The sequence below is a fragment of the Oryzias latipes genome, chromosome 5, assembly GCF_002234675.1.
Source record: "Oryzias latipes chromosome 5, ASM223467v1".
Lineage (NCBI taxonomy): Eukaryota > Metazoa > Chordata > Actinopteri > Beloniformes > Adrianichthyidae > Oryzias > Oryzias latipes.
The window spans coordinates 18,226,909-18,239,338 of NC_019863.2; the positions used below are offsets into that span (position 1 = coordinate 18,226,909).

The following is a 12,430-nucleotide window of genomic DNA, read 5'->3' on the forward strand; positions in this document are numbered from 1 at the left end:
CAGTACACTCAGCTTCTCTCAGGTGTGTGGAAGTAGTTGTGTGATCATCTTCCTCCTAATTTTCCCACTTCCTGTCAGACTGGCATTTAATGATGGATGAAGAAACCAGGACAATCTGCTGAGTCATCCTAACAGCATTGAGTGGGATCAACTTGTTTTTCATGGGTAAAAAGGCCCAGGAAGAGATGGATGGGGGGGGTTCAGGGTTCAGAGTCCTGGGTTCCTGACCCAGGACTCTATTGGTAAAATGATCAGAAGTACTGAACCCAGAGACTCTGTTTTACAATTATTGTACTCTAATTCTTAGACTTTTCTTTTGGATGCAGCGAATGGGAAAAATGTACACCACAAGAAGTAGTCATCACATTTTCAAAACAGGACCATGTTAATATTTTCAGGAATGCCTCTGTAAAATGTAATTTATATGTTTTAAGTTTCTAATTTAATCTTTAATCATCTGACAAACACTCTCAGTCTAATTGAGCTTTTAGCTACAAAGACAGGAGCCAGACTTCTGTTTTATTGTGCTTTAATTCTTGAACCAATCTGCACTCGGCTCTGCCATTCTGTAAACTCAAATATAAATAAAATACCAAAATGAGGATCAGAACATCTCTTACCATACTGTACAAAAAAAAAAACACTTAATGATGTTAACACAGATTTCTGGGTAATAAAAAAATAAATCAAGTTGATAAAAGTATGAATGGAAAAAAAAAAGAAAGTCTGTACGTGAGCAGCAGGAAGCGTGTGTAAGGCAACTCGAGTGTGGACTGCATGCATGAGCAGTAGCATGGCACCGTGGAACAAACGACTGTCTGTGACAGGACGGATCAATGAGACACACAAGAAGCCTATCGGGTCGGATTTGGGTAAAAACTAGAATTTTTCACTGAACCATTTCAAGTTAAGGTGCAGCGCGTGTGGACTTAAGTCGTACCCCTTAAAAAAACACAAACATACAGCAAGCATGATTCAAGAAGGCTTTTGAGGTTCTGGACCAGGAGGATGCACACCCCCCTCTCAGGGTTTGTTGGTCAGGGGAAATTAGTTTTTTTTAAGGCTGCAGCTGGTCCTGTGGTCACTCCAAGTCCTGTAGATTGATGGTGCTTCCTGTGAATTGAGAACTGTCAGAGCCGCCGTGGTCCTCAGTCATCCCTGATGGTTCCTGCAGGAGAATAGCAAAACTTCAGTACTTCAGTATCTTACAATAATGGCCGGTCGCTTAGAGACCCCAATCTCCAATAAACGCCGGGTCTAACAAGTGCGCTTTACCTTGGACACTGGTTGCTAATAGCGGCTGGGCTCCTTTAAGAGACTTTTAAATAATTTATTTGTAAATTATGGTGGGAAATAAGTATTTAGTCACCTACAAACAAGCAAGATTTCTGTCTCTCACAGACTTGTAACTTCTTCTGTAAAGGCCTGTTCACACCGGGACGAATTTCGCCGGCGATTTTCGCCGACGTTTAACGCCTCGTGACTAAACAAAGGGCACCAATATGAGTGTGCACACCGAGGCGAAAAAACGCCAAGCGCCAAAGCGTCAAAAAAAAAAAAAAACGCCTCGGGTTCGTTTTTTTTTTTCGACGCGTCGCGTCGAAATCTATTCGACCAATGAGAATGGCGCTTTTGCACACGTGTCTGGAGCTTCTGAAGTTACAGTAAAACACAACTTGGGGGCGCTCAAACACAAAACTGCCTTGCTGAGCACACATACCAGCGAAGAAGATAGACGCCAAGTAGCGTCTACACTGCCGCGAAGAAGTAATGACGGACATTCTTAAATATCCCCTTACCAAGCACCAGTTGGAGCTACTGATGCTTGAAATATTCATGTTTTCTTTGTTTGATTCTGACAAGCGCGTAAATACTTGCTCTCTTCTTCTGAGTGAAAAGCGACTTTAAGAAGCGTAAAGTTGCGTAGCGCCACCTTGTGTACAGGAGTTTTTCTGTTTACATTAAGCGCCATCTAATGTCAGGGAGGGAAATTGCATGTTCGCTCGGCTCATCGTCAGCGAAAATTGCCTGGGTGTGAACACAAAAGACGTGGCGAAAAACGCTGGCGAATAACGCCTGGCGAATATTCGTCCCGGTGTGTACGGGCCTTAAGACGATCCTCTGTCCTCCACTTAATACCTGTATTAATGGCACCTGTTTTAACTTGTTACATGTAAAAGACACCTGTCCACAACAGTCACACTACAAACTCCACTATGGCCAAGGGACCTAGTGAACGACCTGCAGAGAGCTGGGACCAAGGTAACAATGGCAACCATCAGTAACGCACTACACCACCAGTAACGCACTACACCACCAGGGCCTGAAGTCCTGCAGTGCCAGACGTGTCCCCCTGCTATAGACGGTACATGTGCAGGCCCATGTGCAGAGGATTGGGGGAATGTGCCATGTCAGATGAAACCAAAATAGAACTTTTCAGTAAGAACTTTACTCATCATGTTTGGAAGAGAAAGAATGCTGAGTTGCATCCAGAGAACACCCTACCTACTTTAAAGCATGGGGGTGGAAACATCATGCTCTGGGGCTGTTTTTCAGCTAAGGGACCAGGACGACTGATCCGTGTAAAGGAAAGAATGAATGGTACAATGTGTGGTCAGATTTTGAGTGAAAACCTCCTTCCATCAGCAAGTGAAAAAGTTTCAAAACCGAAAAACAAACAAGATTCAGTGCCATAAATTCACCAACCTGTAAGATGTTGACAGGCAGGTCAACGGTGAGCTGAGAATGAGAGCTGGAGGGCTGTGAGCTCAGCTGGAAAGCCAGGTCACCGTCGGCAGCCGGGTCATCCTGCAGGGGCAAACATCACTGTGTCTGACAAATGTTTTGTGACTAACAGAATTTACAAAAGGATCAAACTGATGTTCACATGTAGGTGAAAGGTCATGTTGCAGAGGGGTCAAATGATTCTGAATCTTACCTGCAGCAGCTGAATCTGAACATACTGAGCACCTGTGACCGGGTCTCTCAGTGTCAGGCCCCCGCTAACCGTCACAGCTCCGTCTCCACACCGCCCGCTGGAAGAGGTTAGTGGCGCCGGTGCTGAAGAAACCTTTGAACCTTTAGCTTTTCTCTGGCATGCGCCTGATGCCCCTGGATGGCACAGAGACAAATCAAGTCATCCAACCTCGGACAGCTTTCATCCTTGTGGAGGTTAGACTGCAGTTAGACAGTTGATTTTTCTTACCTGAAGTGGCACAGGAGCCTCTTTGCTTCTTCTTCTTGGCCAGCTGAATGGCTCTGTAATCAGTCCTGGCTGAACCTCCACTCTCCTAACCACCAGAACAGAAAATCCGTCATCAGTTTTCAGCCCAGTAACTTCCAGAATAACCGTTGGCTCATTCAATTAATCTATTATTGCTAAAAGATCAGTGGATACAAAAAAAAAAAAAACCTCAAATAATGACCCAGACCAGACAGACGTTGGACATAAAGCATTAATGTATTTTAGTTGTCGTTTAGCTGGAGGTGTGTTTATTTGCTTCTTCAGTGTAAAGCTGCTCACCAGGAAGCTGCTTGGAGAAACTGCGCTAAGTTCCAGGTCTCTCTGCTGGCTGAAGCTGCTGCTTTGACTTGGAAAAACAAAGTGGGTGAGGACCTTCCCCCCCTCTTGAGGGCCCAGCACCTCCACACACCCCAGCAAAGGTCCAGACCCTTCTTGGCCACCGACCTCCACAACCTTTGGGGGTGATGCCAGCAGCTCGGCAACGGGGGCCACAGCCAGAGAGGATGGCTCCACACTAAGGCTGCTGGAGGAGCCCAGCGGGTGCTGCATGGAGGGGTCCACACTGACCCCAGACCCATGCATCGTCAGAGATCCCAGGGCCTCTGGGGTGACTGTCTGCACGTCATCCAGGTTGAGGGTGCCTTGTGGGGGCAGAACGTCTCCTGTTCCCTCCAACCCGTGATGAGGGACGATGTCAGCGTTGGGTGCCATAATGAGCGGGTCCAAGGCTTTGGCCATTGTGGTGTTAGAGCTGGCAACAAGTGTGGTGCCAACTGAGGACGGGTCAATGGTGAGGATGCCTGAGCTGACCAGAGAAAGGTCCATTGTAAAAGGGACATTAGAGCTGCTCCCTGCCACGGGAATTCCCACTCCGATCCCGGCAGTGGGAGCCGGGTCTCCAGGCACGGCTGACAACAAGGAGCTAAGGTCCAGGCTTGGGAGCTGGTCGCCTCCGGCAGCGCCCGGCGCTGCGACTGGCGTCAGGTTGGAGCTGACCAGCTCACTGCTCGGGGTCAGGCTGGGCGTGGTCTCCATATGGCTAAAAACATCTGCAAAGGACAGAAAAGAAACTTCAATAAAAGGTTCAATTAAAACCAGTAGGAGAGAAAGATCACACGGTCTGTTTTCACTTCAACTTTAAAAATTAAACAGAAATGTCCTTTACGTTCAGTTTGATGTTTTTACATCTTGAGACAAATTTGGATGTGAACCGGGAATAAAAAAAAATCAAGTTGAAATGTCAGTTTCTTTAAATTTACATTTCCAGTCTCACCACATGTTTTGCACGATCATATATTGTAACTGAAATGTGCTTGAACTTTTTTGCTTTCCATTCTGTCCTCGGACTATTGCCCCCCCCCCAATAGTCAATGCTGAGGTTGCAGTGTTGGCCCCTGACCTGGCCTGAGTTGGTGGTGTTTGAGCATGTGGCTCTTCAGGCTGCTGCGGGCAGAAAAGAACTTGGAGCAGTTGGCCACGGGACAACGCGTCTTCAGGCTGCTGGCGTCCTGCTTATGCTTCTTGGAGTGAATGTACAAACTGCTTCTCGCTGAGAATTTGGCGTTACAACCTGAGGAGCAGATGGAATGTAATGCAGAAGCCATCACGTTACAGAGATAACATAACTGAACATCTGATGTGATCTAAATATAACACTGCTCTGCAGGATACGTTAACTCAAACAGTGTTAAAAAAAACTAGAATCTCTGTGACATTACATTAAAAAGGAATTCCCATAAATGTTTGACACTTGTAGATTGCTTCCCTTTCTCTCTCCTGTCCATATTCTCAGCTTGGATTCATGTTTCGAGTCTCATTTTGAATTTTCGTGGAGATTCTTGTGGAAGATTTCAGATTTTTTACTCCCACAAATCAACACAACATGGATCTTTGTACATCCCACATGTGAAACATGACAAACGCAGCTATTTTTTTTAACACAAGAACCCAGGCATCTTTTAAGCTTTGAAACAAAGTGGGATGTGTTTTTGAAATGAGGCAGAGTTTGCTATATTAAGATTTTTGAGAACTCCTAAACAAACTACTAATGATGTGAAGGTGCTGGAAAAGTGTTCTTTGTTCACAGCAGGGTCTGAACTTAAAACTGGCCACCTGCTTCTTGCAAACATTTGATCCTCTTTGGCGAGCAAAAGAGAGTTAGTGACCACACGGCGAGCAAATGCTTTTCAAATCAATCGGCCGTCTTTTTGGTAAATTTTTTTCTTCTTTAGTGCTTCTCCTCTAATGTCTGCATGTGATCCATGATCAATATAAGGAGTTATTTGCATTCAACACATTATCACTGTATAAATGAAAACATTTAGAGAGTCTTCTGTGGAAAATACAGTATTCATTTGGCCAGTAAAAAATGTCTTTAGCCAGCCCACTCGGCTGGTGACTCAAAAATTAAATTTCGACCGCTGGTTCACAGGATGTTTAGGTTGGTGGATAACAGCTCGCATAACTCCTAATAATTCTGTCCTTTTTGGAAAATTGCCCTGCTGCTGGATGCAGTCCCGTACCTTCTGTGTGGCACTGAAAAGGCTTGGTACCCAGGTGGGTGATGCTGTGGCCCTTGAGGTGCTCAGCCCTGGTGAACGACTTCCCACACCCCTCCTCTGTACAGACAAAGCGACGGTCGTCGTCGTGCTTCCTGAAAAAACAGGCCCAAGCATCAGGTCAATGACGGATCTTTTTGTGCAGAACAGAGAGAATAAGAAATAAACAAAGAAACAAAAGAAAAGAATCACACAGCAAGCTGTCATGACTTACCGCTTATGACGAAGCAACTTAGACATGCTGGTGAAGGACCAACCACAGCCCTCAGAGTCGCACAGAAACGGCCTTTCGCCTGGGACACAAACCAAAAAAGCTCAGTCGTCGATTTAAAACTCCACTTATCCTGAATATCTTAATGAAAACTTGCAGTTAGCTTCATACTTGCAGTTAGCTTCATTCTGATAAATTAATCCCAAAATAAAAAGCAACTTTTTTTTTTTTTACAGCAGGTTAATATCATAGCTTACCCGTGTGACTCCTCATGTGTATTTTGAGACGACAGGCTTTGTCGTACGTCTTATCGCACCCCGGGTACGTACATGTGAAGTTGCCCGTTTCTTTGAAGTGGGTGCGATTGTGCGAAAACAGGGCACTGAAGGTGATGAAGGTTTTCTCGCAGGCTGCAAAGGTAAAAAGAAAATCCAAGAAACAGTGAGAAATGTTTAAGCAGAAAAATGTTAACAAGTTAAACTGTGTTTTTTTTAAATAAAATAATAAACAATAAACAGGACCAAGTCCCACACAGTGTATCAACATCTACATGAGGGAAGAGAAAAGAACACTGGAAAGACAAAACAAAAAAGTGCTCATGTAAGATGAACAAAAGGTTCATTTAAACAGCACCTGTTTAAAAAATGTAATAACTCTTTATATATGAATCACATGCAGGAATAGTTGGTTATAATATCTGATGTATATATAGAGGCTGACAATGCAGAGTTAGATTCTATGGTATTGTTTAACCTAAACATCTTTACAAACACTGGAATTCCAGGGTTAAACAAACGCTCCTCATACAACAGTAAACCAGTAACTAATATTAAAGGTTAAGGATCTCATTCATTAATCTCTGCATCAAAATCTAAGGATCTGTGTCAGAAAAGTAGGAACTTTTGAACTTTATTGACATTATTATCAGTTTTGATTTTTCTAATTTTTGATTTTTCTTTTTCTGCCATTTCACAGTTTTATTTTTTTTTATTTACTTGCACTTTACTTTGAAGTGTTGATGGGCTGATTGATACTCTTGTATACATGGGAGTCAATATTTGATCACATTTAATGTACTTGTTTAAATGTCTAATGAGAGTACATGTTTCAGAAAAATATCAAAACACGCAAATTGCGATTCTTTTTATTTCTGGAATTTGGTGCAAAAGTATATAGATAAAAAGATAAAAACTAAAGGCATACCGAAAAGGAAAAAAAAATTGGTTCCTAGGATTAATGCTAATAATGTTTCTAACTTGCTCTCAAAACTTTCAAAGGATTTTATTTGATTGTGTTTATTGTTGAATTAATGTGTGCAAGTTTTGTGGATCGTTTTCTTATCTAGCATTTTTGGTAACTTTTTTTGTGCTACAGTAAACTTGCAATAAAAATACCATTTGTTTACTTTTAGAATTTGCCTGTTTTGATGCCTTCACCGCAAAACCAAAACCAGCATGACCTACAGCAGACAAAGCTCACGTTTTGCAGGTCAGCGTTACCTGGATATTCACACTTGTGGGGCCTCTGTGGCTCAAAATGGACCCTCTGATGGTTGTTGAGCCTGGTCGAAGTTCGAAACCTTTCGCTGCAAATCTCACAGATGAAGGCGTTGTCCTGCTCGTGCACTTTGACATGCGCTTTCAGATTGTAAACCGTGGTGAAGCGCTTACCACAGCCTTCAAACTGGCACATGTGAGGCCGCTGCTTATCGTGGGACTGAAGGTGGCGCTTCAGCTTATACGAAGTGGCAAAAGCCCACTTGCAGCCCTCCACCGTGCACTGATAAGGCCGGGGGTCCTCCGCGTGGTTCAGGAGGTGAACCTTAAGCTTCTGGCGAGAGTCAAACGTACAGGAGCAGCCCGGTTCAGGACATTCAAAGGTGGCCACAGTGTCTTTTTTGGACCTGCTCAGTGGAACAGAGTGGGAGTCCTTGTGCCTTTTGATCATAGTGGCTTTAAGTGAAGAGGAGAGCAGGCCTGCCTCTGTTACCACACACAGAGCTCCTGTTTCCTGTTTCACTAAAGGACAGGAGTCTAGTGAGGTGCTGAGTTCTGGTAGAGAGCAATCATCCACTAAGGCCAGTTCTGAATCGCTGACAGACAGACCAGAGCAGTGTCCTTCCTGCTGGTTGGTGCTGGAACCCGCCAGCGTACTGATCTTCCCGATGGACTTGGCACCACTGTCATAGTTCAGAAGAACGATATCTTCGTGCTCCTTCATGCCTAAGTGCTCCTTTAGGCTGACCATGCCGTCATCTTTCAGTCCCTGTCCGTTTGGTGGAGTCGTGAGGGTCAAGAGGCCGTTCTCCACAGTCACTATGATGCTCTGGTTGTTTACTGTTATGGTTCCAGTAAACGTCTCAGTATTGGGCGTGTTGGTGGAGAATGTGACGGCGTTTGTGGAGGCCTTCAGCCCCCCAGTCTCTGGTACAAACCCAGATGTTTCCATGGCCTCCATCACTCCCACCACTTCAGAAACCAAAGCGATGCCCTCTTCGCTGTTGTGCTGCTGGGATAGCTCCTTGTCAGCTTCACTGTTCTCCGGGAAGAGATGGCCACAAACCTTGTCGCCATATTTGTTTGTCAACAAAGCATCTTGGACCTGTTTGTTCGTGTCAGTCTGTTCGTTTACACTGAAAGCCCGCTCAGTATCAAGGCAACTCAGGCTGTCATGACATTCAGGGAAGGCAACGTTATCAATCAGAGCGACCTCCATGGAGCCACCGTCATCAGGTTTAATGCCACCGTTTCTGCATTTGCTCTTACTTCCGCTTTCGCCCAACTGGTGCTTGGCGGCTCCGTGTTCTTTGACGACGTTAAACACGACGAATAGCTCCTGTCCGGTTTTATCCGTGCCGCCCTCGCTGTCCCCTCGAGCGTCTCCAGGCAGCCTCTGCCGAGGAGACATCGCTTCCTCTTCCCCCTCGAAAAGAGGCAGCGCCATTTGCATGGCGCTATCCGCGCTCTCCTCGTACTTCCAGGCGGCTTCGTGCGTCCCAAGCAGCGTCTGAAGCTCGGCTTCTTTTTCAGAAATGATGCTGTGGAGCTCCAGATCGGCTCTGTAGTTTACCGAATTCGCGCCGACGGCAGGTTTTTTGACAGGCCAGCAAAAGACATCGCTGCCACTTTCCGCCGCCAGGCGAAGCATCTTCGGCCTGGTAGAGTTGTTGTTGTTGTCACTCTGAGGCCGACACGACAGTTGTAGTCTGTCCGCTTCATTTTCGGCGAAAATAAAAGGCGAAATTGACCCCGAGGCTGTTTGGAGCGTGGTAACAGTGGCTCTGTGTACGGCGCCATGTTGAGAGTGGAGGTTTAGGGCATCAGAAAGCCCCTGCATTTCCATCTTGGTATCCCTGTAGCTGCGCGTCTGCCAAACCCCGCCCTCTTCTCAGGGTGTGAGGCCGGAGCAGGCCTACTGTCGCATCACAGTTTATAAAGCTAGCTTGCGTTGTAGTTCCTATAAGGACACTGAAATATTTTAGTAAACATTAAGTGGTGTGTGTGCAGCATATTTGATTAATGACTTAACTATTTGTAACCTGCCAGTCTTTCTTTATTCTGACAAAAAACAAACAAACAAGGAATTGTTCATAATTTTGTCCAAATAAACACACTTGCAATTTTAATGTTTGGGAAAAAATATTACTCTCATTTGCCTTTTTTATTTTTTTGTTTTACATAGGGTGTAAATTATGTGTCTAATAAATACCAAAGCAGGTTAAAAAATTAAACATAACCTTGGAGTGTGATCAAGCTTTAAGACCAATGCAACACTTCCATTACCACTGTCTGTCAATATCACAATTATAAGGCATCGATGTTTCAGATTCTAAACTGGTCAACTGGTCAAAGACTCGAGGAGAGCTGGACCACAGTAACAGGGGTTACTATTAGTAACACACTACATCATCATGAATTTAAATCTTTCAGTCCTCCAAAAAGTCCCCCCGCTTAAGTCAGGACATGTCCAGGCCAGTCTACAGTTTACCAGAGACCACCTGGATGAGCCATAGGACGATTGGGAGAATGTATTTTGGTCAAAGGCCTCTTCTACTCTCCTTTTTATATTCTGTCTCTTACATAAAAAAATCTTCATGAAAAATCAGCAGTTGCTTTATCGTCTATCAACAGAAAAAATCACTTGATAACTGTAAACAGTCAATTTCCATCCATCCATCCATCCATCCATCCATCCATCCATCCATCCATCCATCCATCCATCCATCCATCCATCTTTTTTGGTCATAAACGGAGTAGGTGGCAATATTGCACATGGAAACTTGTAAAACCAAAGAAGAAGACAGGCTCAGCATGAGCGGGGTTAACATTCCACAGCATGTTCACATTCCTCAGCGTTTCAGCATTCCACTATGTTGTGCAATTCTGCAGGCTGCAGCCAGGGGTAGTTGGAGTGTTGTGCAATTCTGCAGGCTGCAGCCAGGGGTAGTTGCATAAACGTGAGCACAAAAAGAAGTTGCTGGATCTCCAGCTGTAGTTCACTGTACTGGCCACTAGATGGCACAAAAATGCTGTTGTTGGTCAAACCGTTCTCTTGGTCCTTCAGCAGCTCCTGCCAACATCCGTGCATGCTTTTATTACTGCAGAATGCTTTGAATCTCGTTTCAGGTATTATTCTGTGCTCCTGTTGCTCACTTTAAATTACATAAAAAAAATTACAGATCATGACACATTGCTGGTAACCACGTATGTGATGAAACAGGGCAATCATGCATTTGTTTTAATATCTATTTTCTTTTTATTTTTTTGTTTGTTTTGTCCCATAAAGTATTATTATGTTACAGAAATGAGCCGCTGTATACTTGTCAGAAATCAGAAGATGCTAAACTCCTGTTCTGTTCTCTTTTCTCCAACAGCTTCACCAGATTACTGTGACCTAGAAGAGTTTTAAATTTGGCTCATCGTCTTCATAAGCAAGTGTTTGATCTCAACTGATCTGAATCCATTTTGGGAAGCCTGCCCTGACTGAAATTTGTTCATTATCAGCCTGTTTCAAAGTGAGTCACCTTTTGCTCCTAAGGAAGCTGCTTAGTACGAAAATGCTGAAGGATGAGTCATTTTATCAAAGAATAAAACAAAACACAACACAATTTTAACTGGGATTTTCTCTGTATTTCAAGGTATTTCTGCTGCAGAGTCGCACTTTTTTCATTTAACCTCATTGAGGAGAAACCACACCTACTTTGTTCTAAACAGGTGAAGTGATTTAGAATTACTGAGAATTCATCTGTGCCAAAGATTCCAGGTAGCCAAGTAAATCTGCAGATTCAAGAAGGTGCAATGACCCACATATAAGTGTGAATGTGCATGAGAAAGTACATGAATTGAAAAAAAAAACTTAGAAGTACACAACAAAGGACAATCAGAAATAAATTATTTTGATTTACTCAATACAAAAAGATATTTGAGACAAAGTTAACCAAGATTCTCTGAAACCTGTAACAAAATGAGGTCTTTTTGATCTTCTTAAATGGCAGACAGCTCACAAACTGCCTGGATCTCACACTCTCTTTAAAAGATGGGTTGTGTATGCTGCTAATGAAGACATGAAAGACACCTTCTCAGGTAACCTTGGAGATGAGAAATAAGGACAGCTAAGCTTAGCTTTATTTTCAGGTCACTTCAGTATTTGAATGATCACCAGCAGCTCCACTTCAGCCACCAACCACTGCGAGTGTAGAATAAATGGGTGAGCATGGTGTTAAGATGTTGTCTCACAGCGCAAACACTCAACAAGAGGGCAGGACTTGGAGGACACATCTTATACAAGGATTGTGTGTCTACATATATACACCTTATAACCCATGAGAGACAATGAACCACATGTCATGCCGGCTCAGACGTCGCCCGGCTAAACAAGGTCTGCGTCAGGTGCTGGGGGACCAGAGCACCCTGATGGAAAGTGGGCTACTGGAACAAGATGGAAATAGACTAGATGTGAGAACAAGGCTCTGTTGGAGTGCTTCTCCTCAAGTAATCCTTCTCAGAGAGGTTACATGCGGAGAATGTGGAGTGAATGGATGCTTTGAAACCCACAATCAAGGCTAACTGCCAAACAACTAGTAGCTCAATGTTCTAACATTCACAAATGGCAACTATCACAACTTGAGATTGAAGCTGTACAACCCAATTGCAACCCCACAGGGGAGTCAGAACACCAGCTCAGGAACACGCCCTGAGCACCTGAGCCATAGAGGCTCAGATCTACACCAGACAAGACCCAATGTGTAGGTTGTGCAAAGAGGTGCCTGAAACAATCCAGCACATAACTGTAAGGTGTAAGATGCTGGCAGGTAAATCATACATGGAGCGCCACAATCAAGTGGCTGGAATAATATACATGAACATGTGTGCAGAATATGGACTGGAAACCCCAAGGTCAAAATGGGAAACACCTCCA

At 44.1% G+C, this 12,430-nt stretch overlaps 1 protein-coding gene across 1 annotated transcript; it reads right to left on the bottom strand.

Annotated features, from left to right (window-relative positions):
* Positions 1-512: 512 nt before the first annotated feature.
* Positions 513-9,389, bottom strand: LOC101157207 (zinc finger protein ZXDC). The gene is made up of 10 exons (XM_004068991.4): positions 7,513-9,389; positions 6,271-6,423; positions 6,017-6,095; positions 5,767-5,897; positions 4,644-4,814; positions 3,524-4,293; positions 3,206-3,290; positions 2,939-3,111; positions 2,707-2,808; positions 513-1,168 (listed from the first exon to the last, which is right to left on the bottom strand). Exons 1-10 carry the CDS (start codon positions 9,353-9,355, stop codon positions 1,082-1,084), a joined length of 3,594 nt encoding a protein of 1,197 aa, XP_004069039.1. The 5' UTR covers positions 9,356-9,389; the 3' UTR covers positions 513-1,081.
* Between the last annotated feature and the right edge of the window lie 3,041 nt (positions 9,390-12,430).

Coding starts and splice junctions, on each gene's coding strand:
- LOC101157207 (XM_004068991.4), bottom strand. CDS start 9,355: ATGGAAATGCAGGGGCTTTCTGATGCCCTAAACCTCCACTCTCAACAT. Junction 3,112..3,205: donor AGGCTCCTGTGCCACTTCAG/GTAAGAAAAATC, acceptor TGTGCCATCCAG/GGGCATCAGGCGCATGCCAG. Junction 1,169..2,706: donor TGCCTGTCAACATCTTACAG/GTTGGTGAATTT, acceptor ATTCTCCTGCAG/GAACCATCAGGGATGACTGA.